The 17,377-nt window shown below is 54.0% G+C and overlaps 2 protein-coding genes across 4 annotated transcripts in view; both read left to right on the forward strand.

The window, feature by feature from the left end:
* The window catches only part of NUP98 (nucleoporin 98 and 96 precursor), a 40,674-nt gene extending 28,450 nt beyond the window's left edge, over window positions 1-12,224 (forward strand). For all 3 annotated transcript variants that reach the window (XM_075100458.1, XM_075100633.1, XM_075100542.1), the window contains exons 22-33: window positions 738-891; window positions 2,132-2,552; window positions 3,373-3,602; window positions 3,914-4,183; window positions 4,784-4,941; window positions 5,168-5,311; window positions 6,840-6,982; window positions 7,539-7,760; window positions 8,660-8,901; window positions 9,385-9,539; window positions 10,007-10,118; window positions 10,699-12,224. In XM_075100458.1, coding sequence (XP_074956559.1) covers window positions 738-891; window positions 2,132-2,552; window positions 3,373-3,602; window positions 3,914-4,183; window positions 4,784-4,941; window positions 5,168-5,311; window positions 6,840-6,982; window positions 7,539-7,760; window positions 8,660-8,901; window positions 9,385-9,539; window positions 10,007-10,118; window positions 10,699-10,916 — 2,469 coding nt within the window. In that variant the 3' untranslated portion in view covers window positions 10,917-12,224. The remainder of the gene's footprint in view (window positions 1-737; window positions 892-2,131; window positions 2,553-3,372; window positions 3,603-3,913; window positions 4,184-4,783; window positions 4,942-5,167; window positions 5,312-6,839; window positions 6,983-7,538; window positions 7,761-8,659; window positions 8,902-9,384; window positions 9,540-10,006; window positions 10,119-10,698) is intronic.
* Window positions 12,225-14,348: 2,124 nt separating this feature from the next.
* Window positions 14,349-16,958, forward strand: CHRNA10 (cholinergic receptor nicotinic alpha 10 subunit). Its single transcript, XM_075081883.1, has 5 exons — window positions 14,349-14,409; window positions 14,714-14,859; window positions 15,250-15,404; window positions 15,786-16,318; window positions 16,474-16,958. Exons 1-5 carry the CDS (start codon window positions 14,349-14,351, stop codon window positions 16,956-16,958), a joined length of 1,380 nt encoding a protein of 459 aa, XP_074937984.1.
* The last annotated feature ends 419 nt before the right edge of the window (window positions 16,959-17,377 follow it).

Consider the following 17,377-nt stretch of genomic DNA (forward strand, 5'->3'; position numbering starts at 1 on the left):
TTGAGAAGTTAGTGAGTTACTACAGTCTGCCTCCCCAGGGCTGCTTGTACACCAGCTTGTAATATACTATACATCACCCCTGATTATGATTAAAACTTACCTTATGCATTAGACTTACATGTTTCTGTGGTAAATCTTTATAGACACAAAAAGCTTTAGTGCAGAAATGAAAATCATCTTCAGGCTAGAAATCGGATTTCCAAATTTTGAAGCGTGGGCAATGTGATAAGCTAAACTAACACCTAGACAGGCCTGCCTTGGGCCTGGTTTGTGGAAAACGAGGTAATAGGATAACTGGTCTTGACTTGGGGTTTGGTATTGATGTTTTTATTTGTTTGGTGAAAGGATAGTACCTTGAACACTTGTGGGCTTCAAACTGTTCTTAATTTATAAGGAAAAAATAGTTCTGGAGTTATCACTTAAGCTGAAAAACAAGTAGATAATCATGCTTTCTTAGATCTTAGCTCTATTTTAGAAGTCCACACCTATCCTAACAAGTACTGTGACACTGATTTAACTAGTAGTTTGTAGAAGTTTATTGCCAACTGACAAACTTGCTTTCGGTTCTCCTGAACTACGTGCCTTCACTGTTACTTGAAATATTTGTGGCGTGAGTGTATTGTTGGGTCATGTGCAGCACGAAGAAGTTATCTTGGTTGGGGAAGGAGCTGATTAGATCAGCTAGCTGCTGCTGTGAGTGGCTGCTAATCTGCAGGCCTGACTTATCACTTTCTTAGATCATGAAAGCTTCCTTGCTTGCTGATGAAGATGACCTAGATTTGATCCTGGATCATTATCCTGGGAAGCAACCTGTAAAAACGGATACTTCTCAAGAGATCTGTTCTCCGAGGCTCCCTATTTCAAAATCACAAGGACAGAAAAGACACTCAGGTATTGTGAGAAACCACAGATTGCATGAAGAGAGTTTAATTCTAATATTAATAGGCAAAATCCTATCACTGGGTTAACATATGGCAGAACAGCTGCGTGCTGTGCTGTGGGGGGTTAGGTTTGGCCCGCAGCCAGACGCCCACCCAGCCCCGCTCACTCCCCTTCCTCAACAGGATGAGGGGAGAGAATCGCATGAAAAACAGGTTGAGATAAAAACAGGGAGATTGTTTTGCTTATGATGGTAACTGGTAAGCAAACTTGACTTCAGTAAATTTATTGCCAGTTGAAACAGGTTTGCATAGTGAGAAACAAAGACAAATCAAAACAACACTTTCTTACCCTGCCCCTGCTTTCCCAGGCTTAACTTCCCTCCTTCATTCCTGACCCTTCTGCCTCCTCCCTGCCCCAGCGGGGATGGGGAATGGGGGGCTGTGGTCAGTCCACAGCAGTCTGTCTCTGTCCACAAAGACTTTGTCTCTTCTTCCTCACACTTTTCCTCTGCTCCAGTGTGAGTCATCTCCCCAGGGCTGTGGGGAAATACCTCCTCTGGTGCTGGAGCACCTCCATCCCCTCCTCTTTCTCTTGACTTGGTGCTCACACTGCTGTGTTCACTTTTCTGCCTGTGTGGCATTTTCTGCCCCTTTTTTAAGCTCTCACCTTTGCTGATTGCTCAGAGATGGAGCAGACTCCCCGATGGGCTCAGCTGTGTCCAGCACAGGGCAGCCCCTGGCCTCTTCTCCCAAAGACCACCGTTGCAGCCCCCCTCCGCTACCAAAACCTTGCTCTTTACACCCAGCACATCCACTAACTGGTGATTTCATTGGGAATAATACCTCTGATAACAAGGATGGAGTTGTTTCCTGAATTAAGTGGGTAGACCTGAGATGTTTCTGTGGGGACGGTCTCAGCCCTGTTCTTTATTAATATCAGTCAGCTTCTACTTTCTCTGTGAGATGCTTCTGTTCGAACGGTCTAACTACAACAACTTTGGGGTGAGGCTGTGTATGTACTGTTCTTGGTGTAATACATGCGTATTTTGTTTGGATAATGCAAATCGGGCCACGCATGGTGCGTTTAGCCATTCTCGCTGCTGCAAACAATCATGCTCAGCTATGCGTTACCGTCACAAGCCACAGCAAATGTTCTCACTGGCTGCTCAAGTACTAGAATACCTTTAAAATATCAGAAATGTACTGCCTTGAAAAGTGAGTGCCCCGTTCTTGCTGCTTCTTCCCTCTAGTTGGTGGGCTGCTGCAGTCAAAATTTGCTAACGTAGTTTTCCAACCACCGAGTGCTGCTCCGCAAGATTTGAAGGGACCAAGGACTTTGAGCAGTCCCCCTTCTGTTGCCCTTTGGTCAGCGACTTCTCCGTTAGCATCTGCGTTCTCTGTACCGCCGTCAGTCCCTGAGGTACAGATGAAAACAGTTGGTGTCCGCAGGCAGCAGGGCTTTGTACCTCTGGAAAAGTCCATCACGTACGGAAAAGGGAAGCTACTGATGGATATGGCACTCTTCATGGGGCGCTCATTTCGTGTTGGCTGGGGACCCAACTGGACACTTGTCAACTGTGGAGATCAGCTGAGTGGATCAAGTGAAATGGAAGATCTTCAGAGTGAATCCGTGGAATACGGATTCCTGCCGACTCCTGTTGCTCCAAAATCGTGAGTAGTCGTTTCCTTCAGGATGGTTCCGACATGTTCTCTCTTCATGTTTGAAAGAATCTTGATTGTAGGTAGATAGCTTTTTGAAATTCAGATTCATATTCCATCTGATAGGCAGAAGTGGTGCAAGATGATGTTAGCCGCGGAGATTTCCTTCGGGTTGCTACTTGACAAGAATCTGTATCTCAGAGAACTGGAATATTGTAGTAAAAGTAGTTATATTTTTTAACAAGTAAATAGCACTGTCATCCAGCAGAAGGATAAAGGGAGAGAGTTCAAAATTGTTGTCCAGGAAGCTTCTAATCTGCTGTTGAATCCCCCTGAGGATATCTGCACTACCTAAGATATTTCTTGTTTAGCTTCTGAATTCACATGCCTTCACTTCTGCTTGTAGATAAAGCAGTGTACAGACCTCCCCTGGGCTGTGTAACTCCATACCTAAACTTGACTGGAATAGAGCTAGATGTTCTACCATTTCAGTCTTCCAAAAAGCTTGCTCGGTGGATGTTCCTCAGCACACCTGATTTGCCAACAGAGTGAGGTGCTCTCACAAAATGCACTGGGGTATAAGGTGTGCTAATTGCCTTTTGAGAGCCAGAAGCACCCGGTTTTATTTGCCAAAGTCTGGCTCTGAATCCTAGGCTGTGTAACCAGGTTCTTCATACCTAGCTGTTCACCTTGGATCGTACGCCGTACTGTCTTCATGTTAAAATTAGGACAGACTGCACAACACAGCTGCTCCGTGATGGTGCAGCTCGCTTCCATGGAGAGCAGTTCAGAACATTACTACCTGGTTTTTTATCTTCTTCTCTTCCTTCAGACTCTCAGAATCCTCCTTCAAGGTTCATGTGGAGAAGCTGAGCTTGGAACAGCGGAAGATGGGCAGAGACAACCAGCTGTATCTCATCCCTCTGGAGATAAAGCTGAAACACAGCACTGTCCATATGGATGAACGCTGTCCTCTTCTAGCGCCCAACCCGGGAGTTTCTGCTATTCACGACTATGCCAACTGGGTTAGGAAGGCATCCGAGGATCCTGCTGTAACAGAAAGTGAGTACGGAATAATTCTTTTCACAGTGGCAGTAGTGAATCTGGAAAACTGTGCAGTTCAGATTAATTTCAGGTTGTGTCAGAGCAGTGAAGTGTGAATAAAACAGAAAAATCAGCTGTACTTTAGCATTCTTTCTGAAAGCATAAATATGGTTGGTCGCATTTGGGGAGCTAACAGACTTCCTGCATCGACTCCTAACAGTAGGATGCCTTTAAGTTGTTCTACAAAGTTGTGCTTATTATAGGAGTCCTCTCTAAATATTCTTCTGTATGGTGTTACTCCGTATGACTGAACAACTCTGTCCTGACAGCTGTTGTGAAGCACTGGTGCTTGACATGGACTTTATGTGAAGCGATTTGGGGGAATCTGAAAGAGTTAGAGGCCAGCTTGGAGGAACCCAGCGAATACATCCTAGCCCTGGAGCGCAGGAAAGCCTTCTCTCGCTGGCTGTCAGAGACTGCTGCAGGACGAATTGAGGAGGAAGTCTCTCTGTCCCGACACGGTAATCACGTAGAGGCTGTGTTCAGCTGCCTTACTGGGAAGAGAATTGGTGAAGCTTGCAGGCTGGCACAGCAGTCAGGTAAGATGCTTAAATCTTCAGCTTTTGGGTGGAGGAGAAAGGGAGACACATAAAGAGAATTTAAACTTTGGGAGCTGATAATAACCGGCCGCTCTGAGTACAGGGTTCCCCGTGTCAGACAGTGATGAAGGCTGTCACTCCTTGAGTACCTGGTCATACTTATGCTGGCATGTCAGCTCTCGTAGAGTTAGCAAGTGATGCTGTATTGCATGTGGACTGGTTTTTTGCATAGTGTCTCCTCTGAAAGGTTTTTAAATTACTGTTATTTTTAACTAACCTTCTATTAAGCGCTTCATATTTGTTTTTAAAAAAAGTATATTTCAGAGCCTAATGGCCAGTTTCATCTTGGTCTCTAATGTCAGCTCAAACCTTAACTTTCCAGTTCATCTGCCTCCTTTGGGGTTTCTGTCCTTCCCAGTCCTTTGTCTTCTCCCCTCTGCCCCCATTCCAATAGGTGTTTATGGAGTGGTTTATTTCATAAGATATTGTGCTTAAAAAACAGTTGCAGCCTGGTTGAAGTGCCCCACACCTCGGGAGCAGGTAGCTGTGGCCCTGGTAGGCGGGAGGATTTGCCTGATGTTCTCTTGTCTCCTGTTCCAGGCGACCACAGGCTTGCTCTGCTCCTCTCGCAGCTGGCGGGTAGCCAGCCTGTTCGGGACCTCCTCACCATGCAGCTGGTGGACTGGCACAGGCTGCAGGCAGACTGCTTCATCCAGGAAGAGAGACTGCGGATCTTTGCCCTGCTTGCGGGAAAGCCTGTGAGTTGTGTTACTCTGCTGTTTTGTCACTGGCTCCACACCCACTTCTCGCCAGCGGCGTGTTTAGGCTGTAGCGCTCAGCCACGGCGTGTGGTACGCAGCAGGAAGGGTGTACAAGGTGGCAACGTGGTTTTTTTACTGATGTAACCTCTTACTGTTGCATGCTTGGTATGTACCAACCATAGTAGGAAAAGTTTGACTGAACTTTGTGATTTGTTTCTTTTAGGTGTGGCAGTTATCGGAGAGAATAAGTATCAATGTGTGCTCGCTGCTGGACTGGAAGCGTTGCGTGGCTGTCCACCTCTGGTACCTGCTTCCTCCAACTGCTTCTATTTCCAAGGCACTTGCCATGTACGAGTCAGCGTTTCAGGTAGGTCAGTCATGCCTGGGTAGGAGGAGATCTTGCTCGGTACCATTGATGCTGCACTGAGACTTCTGTGAGCAGTCAAGTATCGCTGCGGAGGTGGAATTGCATATGGGTTCGTTATTTCAGTTGTCACGGCATCAGATTCCTTCACCAGCTTTAATGATGAGTTTTTGCTGCAGTTCACTTTGATAGGAATGTTCCTTCCCCCACTGGAATGGGAATAAAGCACTGGGGTTGAATCTGCTGGTAATTCTTGTGACTGGGGAAGCTTAGGACCTGCCCTTCAGGGTTATGCTGGTAGTGACTGACTTGCAGCACATCTCCCGCTGAGCGTTTCCAGGTGTTTGACAGCTAGACAAAACTAGGAAGGTGGATATTGGCCAGCAGCAGGAAGGCTGTTTGAGCTAGGTAGCCAGTCAGTCTTCCCAACGTGATGATTAATAGTCAGCTGCCTGACTTCTAAAATAGCCTGTGCCGAACCATACGCCCTCTTTGTTACACTCGCTGGTTCTCCAGCAAACGTGGAAGCTGTCCCGCAGGCAGTGCGTGGCTGCGTGCATTATGCAGAGCCTTGTTTGTTGATGTAGAGCTGTCGGCCTCTGTGTACAGAAAGACAAAGGGTTCGTTAGAAAAAGTGTTTAATCATTTAACTAAAGATAGTTCAGCCCTTGATCTGTACGCCTAACGATCGCCCAAGCACGGCATCAAGTCTAGTAACTTCCAGTCGACGCATGCTTAATGCTGCAGGGGCACCTCGTGTTACCTTAGTCCATAGTATGTCAGTGTAATGCGTTCATCGCTTCAAAATACCAATTTTGTCATGACTTGAACTTAAGATAATGCTGCTAGGTTAGAATGTGGGGGTGGTCTCACCGCAGCCCCATGATGTGGAGAAGTGGATACAGCTCATTTCCAACCTTCACGTGGGAGGGCTAATAACTGGAAAGCAGCAGGAGGTGGAATGTGCTCCCAAACCCAGATCTAGTGTTCTTACCAGCAGCGAAAATGTCAAGAGGATTTTGGTGACCGGGACTGGTGAGATGGTATGAGAGACAACAGTCCTCTTGCAGTTCAGAGCCCTGTGAAATGGTTCTTGTTGACCCAGTGCGTTCCGTGCCGCTCGCGCAGCTGACTGGTCTCTGCTTAGCTACGGAGGGGGAGGACGCTTGCAGGGGTGCCCCGTCTTTCATTCCATCAAGTCGTATGTGGTTTTTCCAGCTATAAAAGTCATTCAGGAATAATACAAGTTGTGTGTGTGTGTAAGAGCTGCTATCCCTCCACACCATGGCTTTTAAGAGCTCAGTATGAGGTGAAATTAAGCCTGCCAAAGCATTCTGGGTTTAGGTTTTTCCTTTTTAGCATCATGTGAGTACGTAGTTGCTGTGTAAGTGTTAACTGCAGGTGCCGCAGGGTGCACCGTCTGCTTTGGAGCAGAAAGCGTGCTCGTGAGCTTGCTGAGCTGTGTGGAATTCAGAGTGCGGTTCTGTCGAGAGTACTGTCTTTAAACTTACTGATAAAACCATTTCTTTAGAACACACCAGAGTGTGAAAAATACGCCTGCTGTCCTCTGCCTCCCTACCTAGAAGATTCTGGTTGTATAATTGAAGACGACGATAATGCAGGAAGACCTCTGAGAGATGTCTGCTTCCATTTGTTAAAGCTCTACAGTGACAGGTAAACAGTTCAGAAACTGTTCAGAAAAACCTGGATCAGTCAGTGACTTCTTGAATTCCCAAACCAGGGGTATGAAATCAGCTTCAGTGTTTACTGAACCACTTCCAGTAGTCAAAAATCTGCCTTGCATGTGCATCCTCACAGAATGTGGTGGCACTGTCACTGCTGGTGAAAATGATGGAACTTAAGCTTTGGAGCACGGTTTGGGGTTTTTTTCTTGTGTGATTTCTGTGTCTGAAGAGCACCATAATCGTGCTTCACCATAGTTGCCTTTTTTGAAGGCACTAACAAATCTGCGGGAGGAGCACATACAAAAGAAAAGGTGGTGACAGTCCAAATGCAGGCTCAGAAGAAGAGCCAAAGGATTTTAACAGTTGCTCCTATCTTGTTTTTTCTTTTTACTTTTTTAAAATAAAACCAGAACCGCACACCCATGTAAATCACATATATGGAATAATTGGAGGTGGGAGAAGGGAAGGAACATAAGTAGCACCAATTTCTGTCTTTGTGTGGACACAGTTAGCTATACACATTGCAAATACTGTTTCCCTTACAGGCACTATGATCTTGACCAGCTCCTGGACCCCCGGAGCGTAACATCTGACCCTCTGGACTATCGTCTCAGTTGGCACCTCTGGGAAGTGCTCAGAGCCCTGAACTACACCCATCTATTCAAGCAGGGCCAAGGAGTGCTGAATGCCAGCTACGCTGCCCAGCTTGAAAGCGAAGGGCTTTGGGAGTGGGCTGTTTTTATACTGCTGCATGAGCCTGATAGGCAGTGAGTAGAAGTTCAGGTTTTTTTTGCCTTGAAAATACCATGTTGTCTGTTTGACAGACCTGCCGTGTGTGCTGTGATCGTCATGGCTTCTGTCACGTTAAGCTGCAACTGCGCAGCTGGAGCACTTCATGCCACTTGTAAAGGTTGTGTGCCGGGATTACGAAGTGGCATGAGTAATTCTGCTCAGTTAAATGTCTTGCTAGGTGATAAATAGTATTGTATTGTAACGACTGTAACTCCTGAACTGTGCTACAGAAGCAGATCTCGCAGTCATTGTGATATCCTGGGGCTGTGCGTCTTGTCTGTGGCTCAGCAAGCGTACTGTGTTCAATAACTTGCCCTGAAAACATCATTAGTGGGAAATATTGCAGCTGTTCCCATTGGAGCTGAACAGAAGCAAGTGTGTTGGAAGGGAAAGCTCGGGAATCACATGTTCTGCTTCTGTTGTGAAATATGTACTTAAAAAAATTGTCTTACCCTTCCAGAAAGGGCGGATTATTTACAAGTTTATCTCTTGCGGTTAATGTGTACAGACGCGGCAGTAGAATTTTTTTCCAACTGATAACTTCAAATAGAGCCCATACGTTGCTTTTAGGGGCCTGGGTCATACTTAAGTGTTTTTAAGCAAAACACTGGCAATGGCTCCTTTCGTAGTGGCTAGCCTGTACTGAAGGAATTCAGCTGATTTTGGAGCTCTTCGTAATGCTGTACAGTAAAACTGCTCAAGGCCCAGCGAGGCTTTTGCCATGTGTCCGCCCGTGGCTCTGCCGTCGCCAGCAGCGTAGTGCGGTTCACTGCTGCCTCATTCAGCCCTGACTGCTCGCATTGAAGCGTGTCTTCTGACGGAGCGACCTGAGGGATTGCTTGTTGGAGTAACGCCTTGTCCTCTCTTCCCCCAGCATACGGGAGAAGGCAGTGCGGGAGCTCCTCGGTCGGCACTGCGTTCTCTCCGAGACACCGGAGTCTTGGGCTAAGGAGACTTTTCTGACGCAGAGGCTCTGTGTCCCCGCGGAGTGGATTCACGAAGCGAAGGCAGTTCGAGCGAGGATGGAGGGCGACAAGCATAAAGAAGCCCTCTTCTTGTTTAAGGCTGGGCACTGGAACCAGTGTCACAAGCTGGTTGTCAGGCACTTGGCCTCAGGTGAGCCTGCTCTCCGAGCTTCTTTCATTCTGTCTTCTGAAGAGCACACAGATGAGCGGGAGCAGAAGTCATTGGGTGGTCAGCAATATGAACGGGTAGGGCTGTGTTTCTAGAGAGTGGCCGGCTGTCTCAGCATAGCACTCGCTTGATAACCTGGCGTGATGATTCTTCACTTGCAGACACGTGAGAAGGGCAGGGCTTAACCTTCTGCCCATCCGCCCTCCTGTGCCGGAGGCGCCTCAGGGAGCACGGGCAGCGGTAGCATTCCCAGAGCCCCCATCCCATGGGTGTCCCTGCTCTTGGAAATGGGATGGCCTTAGACTTGCCTTTTGTAGGTCATCAATCAAGTAAGCGTTCCTGGCCATGGCCGATGGTGTCAAGGAATTACAAAACTGCCTGAGAGGACAGTTCATTAGTTGCTGCTTTAGTTCATGAGTTTAAGAAACCCTTTTGCTCTGTTACTAACAATGTTGTTCTCTTTAGATGCTATTATTAATGAAAACTACAAGTACCTGAAAGGATTCCTGGAAGATCTTGCCCCTCCGGAGCGCAGTGCGCTCATCCAGGACTGGGAGATGGCAGGGCTGGTCTACCTAGATTACATCCGTGTTATTGAGATGCTCGATAGGATTCAGCAGGTAACAAACACACAGGAGTGAAGTTGTTTTTCCTACAGTTTGGCAGCTCATAGTCTCACTTTTAGAACAACCTGTTACTCGCTGTTCAGCGCTGTTAGTGTTCCCCTTTGGTGGACACTAGCAAAGAGAATATGGCGCATCTCTGAAAACACGGAGAGATTCGGTAGACACTGTCAAAATAAGAGGTGGGTTCTGCCCTGCAAGCACACTCTGTGTAGTGTGACAGCGAGACAAGTGAAAGAGAAGGGATAAAACGAGCAATAAGTGGGGAGCCTGCATGTCAGTCCCCTCTAACTTAGTTCCAGGCTTCCCCTTTCCACTACTTCAGGTGTTAACTTCAAACAGGTTTTAGTGTAGATTGTCTCCCGTTGGATAGATTTGGCCTAGAGCAAACTCGGGCAGGCCGTGAGCGATTCTGCTGAAAGGCTTTGCGTGACCCGCAGGTTGTCGCTCTTGTTTGCTTCCAGCTGGATTGTTCCGCGTACGAGCTGGAGCGGTTGCATACCAAAGTGACGTCGCTGTGCAACAGGATAGAGCAGATCCAGTGCCACAACGCGAAGGACCGCCTGGCTCAGTCAGGTACAGTGACGTCGGTCTCCAGCAGCCCCTTGGGAAAGCCAGTTTTAGAGCCAAGCCCAGCTAATACTGGCTGTCGCCTGGGCTGCCGTGCCTGTCCCTTTGCATGGGCTGAGGAGGGCGGCTGTGGCTGGTGAGGTGAGCCGCGCGTTGCTCCCGTAGCTGCCGTACCTGCAGCTATCGCTTGTCATTTCAGGCAGTTTTGTTGCCTGGTTGATGGGGCGTCCGGTGCCTGGTCTCTTAGAGCTGTCTCTGGATAAGCTGTGAAGTGTCTTGTCCATCCTTAGTTTTACAGCGCCAAATAAAGCATGAGCATGCTTGCAGGAAACAGTCTGGCCTAAAGGATAAGGCCGATTTTGTATTATACTCATGGAGGAAGTCTGTGGAGAGAGGAGATTCACTGCTGGAGCTGGGAAAAGGCCAGGTCACGCTGGGGCAGGGCTCCACCGACCCAGCCAACTGCCGTTGCTCCCAAATTTCCTGCTGAATCGCTGTTCAGGTCCCCCCTCCGCAGGGTGAGCGCCGAGGTGCTCCCGTGCCGCCGAGCATGCGGAAACACCCCTCTCCCTGCTCTTCTTTCCAGATATGGCCAAGCGCATTGCGAACCTGCTGCGGGTGGTCCTGAGCCTGCAGCACGCCCCGGAGCCCATCTCGGACTCGGCGCCCGACGTGCAGCGCGTCCCGCTGCGCCTGCTCGCTCCCCACATCGGCCGGCTGCCCATGCCGGAGGACTATGCCTTGGAGGAGCTCCGCAGCCTCACCCAGTCCTACCTACGGGAGCTGACGCTAGTGACTCACTGAGGGAGAATCCCTTCCACCGTGGACAGTGGAATGGACCATTTGACCCTTACCCTTGCTCTGAGGGCGAACAACCTCTCTAGCCACGCAGGTTTTTCCATAGAGGTGTAAAACAGCTTTAGTATGTGGGCAGACGCAGGAATTTTTGTAACCTGGGGGAGCGTTGCGACTCGTTGAACCTTGCTGGCCGGCACCCTCAAACCACACAGCATTTTCCTAGAATTAATAAAGCGCCTCTTGCCGAACCTGTCTGCAGGTGAGACTCTACCTGTTCAGGGGGCACGGTGTGGGCTTTGTCTCCTGGCAGATCCTTTTCACTCCTGTTGCAGTGCAGAGAATGGCGAAGCAAGTTCTGGGACAGTTTTCTGTGGCAGGGTCCTGCTTTTTGGGACTGTGCTTGTAAACCTATGAACCTTTGGCCCCTGAACTGACCACGGATGAGATTTAAGTGGGGCTTTGTGTTAAAAGTTTGCTCTGTGGGGGGCGAGGGGAGAAGAAACTAAGTTCAGAAGGGTCTTTTCCTGCATCCTCTTGCTAATTGGGAGACCTGTGAACGTGTTTCTCTCGTTTCTCTCATTTCTCCATCCTCCATATCCAAAAGCAAAGCAAGCTGCTTCCCTGGCTCGGGAGAAGGGGAGGTGACACCCGTGCGCGTGCCTTTACGGCAGGCTCTGGGCAGCGCAGGCCTCCGGACAACACCTCCTCCGTCCCGCACGCGGTAAGACACAGGAGCTTGTCCTGAGGGTTGCCACGTTCCGCGGCTCCGCTGGCCAGGGGGAAAAGCCAAACTGCCCCCGGCGCTCGCCCGCTGCCAGAGGAGCGGCACAGCCAGGCTGCCCCGGACACGCGACCGCGCCGCCGAGCGCCCACCTGCCCCGGCAGCCCCCCGGCTGCACCTGGCCCCGTCGCCGCCCCCCCGGTACGTGGAGCAGAGCCCCCGTCCAGCGTAAGAACGTCCTGCAAGCGAGCAGCTGCCCCTGCTGCCATGCTCTGGTGTGTGCAGTCTTTACTCTTACTGTGTTTAGAAACTGACTATTTTTGGAAGAAGGAAAAAAAAAAGAAAAGAAAAAAAACTCTCTCCCGCTGTGCTCTGAGCTCAGGGTTACGGCACGGGGCCTCCTGCCCCAGCCAGCCAGCCCCCGCTCGCAGCGGCTTCCAGCCTGCCTGGCGCTGCTGCGCGCTGGCTCCTTGAAGGTCGTTATGCATGAGGGTTATGTAAAGGTTTTTATTAAAAAAAAGTAATAATTATAAATAAAGGATCTAGATTATTTTCCTGTCTTTTTGAAAACAATAAATAAAATGTTTATAGTATTCACGCTGTTTGCTTTGCTTTGTCGCTGCGTGTCCCCGGGCTCGTCGAGGGGGTGGCACGGGGCCCGGGGTGGCCGGGGGAAGCCGCCGTCCCCCTGAGCTGGGGCTGTGAAGGGGGACGGGGGCAGCTTTCACAGGTACATCAGCACGGACGGGGGAAGAGGAGTCGCCGTGGAACGGGAACAGGGACCTGGTCACGAAGGATGTGGAGAAGGTACTGGGTGTCATCTTCACCTTGGTCTTCACTGGAAGACTGGCCTTCATCAGCCTCAGGTCCCTGCGACCAGTGGGAAGGGTCAGAGCAGGGAAGACTTGCCTGGGTTGAGGTGAGGCTGCAGAGCACTTCAATAAACTAGCAACCGAGGTCGCTGGGGCCTGGCCGGGTGCACCCGTAACGCCCGTGTCGCCACAAGGGCACTTGTACCTTCGAAAGGTCGTGGTGGTCGGGAGGTTCCCTCAGAGCCTTGGAAGAAAGTGGGAATACGTCACCCCTGTCTTCGAGGAGGGTGTGGGGAGCTCCAGGCTGGTGAGCTCGGAGCTTCCCAGCTCGGTCCCCAGCGGGAGGATGGAGCTCGTCCTCCCGGGTCCCGTGTGCGGAGGCGCGGAGCAGGAGGCTGTGAGAGCAGGGAGGGTGCGCGGCAGGGAAGCGTCTGTCCTTGGAAGGGGGATTTCTGGAAAGCGGCGAGGTATGAGCCAGGTTACAGCTTTATGGTACCCCAGGAAGTGCTTTTCCACACAGCACAGAATGGGCTTGTTTGAGGCTGAAAAGTGGGGAAGGGTTGGTGGCCTCTTCTGGAGACGGGGCTGGGGGGACCCGCTCCCCAGTGCCAGCACGAAACGCAATAAAAGCAGCGGCGATTTGCGCCTCCTCGCCCACGCGGGGCAGCTGTCCTGCCGTGCCGGCATCACCCCACGCTAAACGTGACACCGGCTGCGCCGCGCCGTGCAGGGAGCCAGGCCAGCCCAGCCTCGCCTCCTTCCATTATCGTAATTGCAAACCCAGCTGCTGCCCCGGGCAGAGGAGCAGCACCGCCGGGATGTCAGGCCGGGAATGAATAATTCACTGCCTGGAAATAAAACCTCCAGCCTTAAAACCGATCAGCACTGCTTGGCATCTGCTGCCGGGGCTCAGCGTGGGAAAGGTGCCAGGGAGGTGCCGGGGGAGCAGTCGTCGGCTGGAAGATGCTCCGGCACCCCTGCGGCAGGGACCTCTCTGCCACTTGCTGCTTTGTGTCCTGGGTCATGTCCCTTAGCCTCCCGGATTTTGTTCTTACCAACTGGGAATAATCTTCCTTTTCCCCTTCCTCACTCTTTTCCCGAGACCAGAGAAGTGGAGGCACGGGATGTCCCTTGCCGTGCACGGCAGTCCCTCCACCGAAGGGTCTGCAACATCTGCCCTCAGCTCTTCCCACTGTCCACTGCCATGGCCTCAGTGGGCTTCAGGCCCCGTACCTGGCTGGGACCCGGCCACAGGCGAGGCAACGTCTCCCTTTCAGCCCCAGGGTTTCCTTTTCCAGCTTGTTCTGGGCTGGGATTGTGGGGAGGGCCCCCCCCTCCCTGCAGCCCCCAGGGTCAGAGGTGCCTTGAGGGGGCAGTTCCCAGTGCACGAAGCTGCCAGCCAGGAGCAAAGCTGAGGCCAGGCGGGTGCGCCCAGTGCCAGGCAACACAGTGAGGATCAACCTCGTCCCTGCCAGCTCCAGCCCTCTGCATGGTCTTTGTCACCATGGTCCTGGTCCTGAGCTGCCTGGAGCAGGCAGAGAAGAGATTGTCCACCACCGGCGTCACCGGGAGGGTCTCGTGGGAGCGACGGTTCAGGGTGTGCGTGACTGCTGGCAGGCAGAGCCTTCCCCAGGCTTGGGCAGCGTGTCACTGCTGGCGGGGGCTCAGCACCCAAACCTGGCCCAAAGGGGCTCAGCTGCACCCAAACCCCATCCCAGTCCCCTGCCAGGTCCCAGCCGGTCGTCGCTTTCTGTTGTCCCCCACCACAGGGCTTGCTGCACAGACTTGCTCCCCAGGTAGCTGTGCCCCCCCGCCCTGTCCCAGCCCTGACGTCACCCCAGCGCTCGCAGGTGGCACGGCCCCCCCGTGTCCCCCGGGACCTGCGCGGGGCGGGAGCGTGGCAGGATGGAGCCCGGAGCTCGCCCGCTGCTCGCCCTCTGCCTCGCCGGCTGCCTCCTGGCCCCAGGTAAGCGGTGGAGGGGGTGGGGAGGGATGCTGACCCCCACCCGGCCCTGAGTGGGGGGAGAGAGTCCCCCAGACCCTGCGAGCAATGGCACCCCTACACATTGGGCATCCCCAGGTGGGGAATGGGGTCAGTGGGACGGGGTGCTGGTGGGGGGGTGGAGTTGGGGGTCCCGGCAGGCTCCCCCACCCCGCTCAGCTGCCAGTAGGTCCCCATGCCAGGTCCTGGCGGTCCCTGGGGAGGGGTCTGGCTGCACCCCCAGCACTCGCCGCCGAGGCCCCTCCAGCCCAGGTCTGGGTCCCCGCAGGCTGCCGGGGCTCGCAGGGCAGGTTTGCTTACAAGCTGCTCCACGACCTCTTTGCCAACTACTCCAGCGCCCTGCGCCCCGTGGAGGACACGGACTGGGCGCTCAATGTCACCCTCCAGGTCACCCTCTCCCAGATCATCGACATGGTGAGTGGCCGGCCATGGCACCGGTGCCAGCAGCCCAGCCCGAACGAGACCGTCCTCCTCACACCCCTGGCCACCACTTAGCCAGGCTCTGCTCTCCCCCAGAGCTGGTGCTCATCCCTTAAACCAGCCCAGGCCCTCAAAACCAGCCCAGCTGCCCCAAGTCAGCTCAGACCACTTGAAGACAGCTCGGCAGACACAACTGCCCCCTCCCCCAATGAGCTCAGACCACTTGGAGACAGCTCAGACCTCCAACCTCCCAAAACCAGCACAACCCCCTTGAAGGCAGCCCAGCCCCTTGGCACCCTTGCAGACACCGGCGAGCTGGGGGCTGAGGGGGGCAGCGGATGGCGCTGGGGTCCGTCCCCCGCACCCACCCTCTCCCCTTGGCAGGACGAGAGGAACCAGGTCCTCACCTCCTACCTGTGGGTCCGCCAGGCCTGGCTGGATGCCCACCTCACCTGGGACAAGGACGCCTACGACGGCATCGACAGCATCCGCGTCCCCAGCAGCTACGTCTGGCGGCCGGACATCATCCTCTACAACAAGTGGGTTGTGCTCAGCCCCCCGCCACGCTGCTCCCGGAGCCCGGGGGGGCTCAGGCTGGGGCTGAGGGGGCTGCATGGGGTACTGCCAACCTCGTGGCTGCACAAGCAGGGCGGTCCTGGCGTGGGAGAGGGTCACCCCAACTGAGTGACAAGGGGGGTGGAGGGGGGGCTGGCAGCAGCTAGGTGTGCCTGGCATTGACCTGCCAGTGGGGACGTGCCACCGCAGGGGCAGCCGAGGGCACAGAGCCCCCTTTTTGGGGCAGCAGGGTGACATGGGGAGGGGACACAGCGTTAGGGGCAGGCGCTTGGCCCTGGCCCCTCAGACCCTCGCCCTGCATGAGGCTCGGGGCCATCCCAGCCCCACAGCTGTCCCTCCTCCAGCGCCGACGACCGCTTCGGCGGCTCGATGGAGACCAACGTGGTGCTGCGCTCCGATGGGCACATCATGTGGGACTCGCCCGCCATCACCAAGAGCTCCTGCAAGGTGGACGTCTCCTACTTCCCCTTCGACGGGCAGCGGTGCCGCCTCACCTTTGGCTCCTGGACCTACAACGGGAACCAGATCGACCTCCGCAACCAGCTGGACACCGGGGACCTGACAGACTTCGTGGAGAACGTGGAGTGGGAGGTGCTGGGCATGCCGGCCACGAGGAATGTCGTAACCTATGGCTGCTGCTCCGAGCCCTACCCTGATGTCACCTACACCTTGCTCTTGCGCCGCCGCGCCTCCTTCTACATCTTCAACCTGCTCCTGCCCTGCATCATGGTCTCCTTCCTGGCGCCCCTCGGCTTCTACCTGCCAGCCGACTCAGGGGAGAAGGTCTCGCTGGGGGTGACGGTGTTACTCGCCCTCACCGTCTTCCAGCTGCTGGTGGCGGAGAGCATGCCGCCCTCGGAGAGTGTCCCGCTCATCGGTGAGCCTCAGTGGCACCCAGAACCCTCCCGTGGGACCAGGGTGTCTGTGCCAGGGTGATGGGCAGCACCTACGCCAGGGGGGCTGCGGCGCGGGGATGGGGGTGAAGATGTCTACCCCCTTCCACCATGGCGTCACCACCCATTGCCCACGTAGGGAAGTACTACATTGCCACCATGACCATGATCACGGCCTCCACTGCGCTGACCATCTTCATCATGAATGTCCACCACTGCGGCCCGGGGGCCCGGCCGGTGCCCCCCTGGGCCAGGCGGCTCATCCTCCACCACATGGCCCGGCTCTGCTGCGTCTACGAGGTGGGCGAGAGCTGCAAGAGCCCCCAGCGGGCGCCGGGCAGGCGGGTGGGCAGTGGGGATGCTGGTGTGGTCGGGGAGAGCCTTGGGGAAGGGGAGGCGGGTGGTGAGGCGGGGGGCTGCCCGCGGGACCGCTGCCTGTGCCACCACAATGGCCTGCTGAGGAACGTTGGCTACATCGCCGGCTGCTTCCGCCGCCACCGAGCTGCCCAGCGCTGGACCGGAGAGTGGAAGAAGGTGGCCAAGGTGATGGACCGCTTCTTTATGTGGGTCTTCTTCCTCATGGTTTTCCTCATGAGCATGCTAGTCCTGGGCAAAGCTGCCTAATGGCCCCACGGACCCACCACCCTGATGCACCCCCTGCCCATGACCCCCCCCAGGGATGGTGGTGGCTGCGGGTGTCCCATGAAGGGGGCTCATCCTGAGCACCCCCCGCTCCCCCAAGAAGCTGCAGCACTGGAGAATAGCAGTGGGACACCCACCCTGGCCGCAGGGCTGAGAGGTCCCAGCCCCCTGGGTGGCTGCACCAGGGTCTGTGTCCATGCATCCCCATTGCCTCCTGCACCCAAGAAATCCAACAGACTGGAAATAAAACCTGGAGCGTGTGTCGTCCCTCTCCTGCCTGGGGACTGGGAGGGGGTCCTGGGGCCTCACTGCCCGGTGGGGGGGCGGAGCTGCAGCACCGGCATCAGCCAGCGCGGGGGGGGGGAGGTGTGTGCACGGGGTGGGCAGCAAAGAGGTGAGGG

This window comes from Phalacrocorax aristotelis, chromosome 1 (genome assembly GCF_949628215.1).
Source record: "Phalacrocorax aristotelis chromosome 1, bGulAri2.1, whole genome shotgun sequence".
NCBI lineage: Eukaryota > Metazoa > Chordata > Aves > Suliformes > Phalacrocoracidae > Phalacrocorax > Phalacrocorax aristotelis.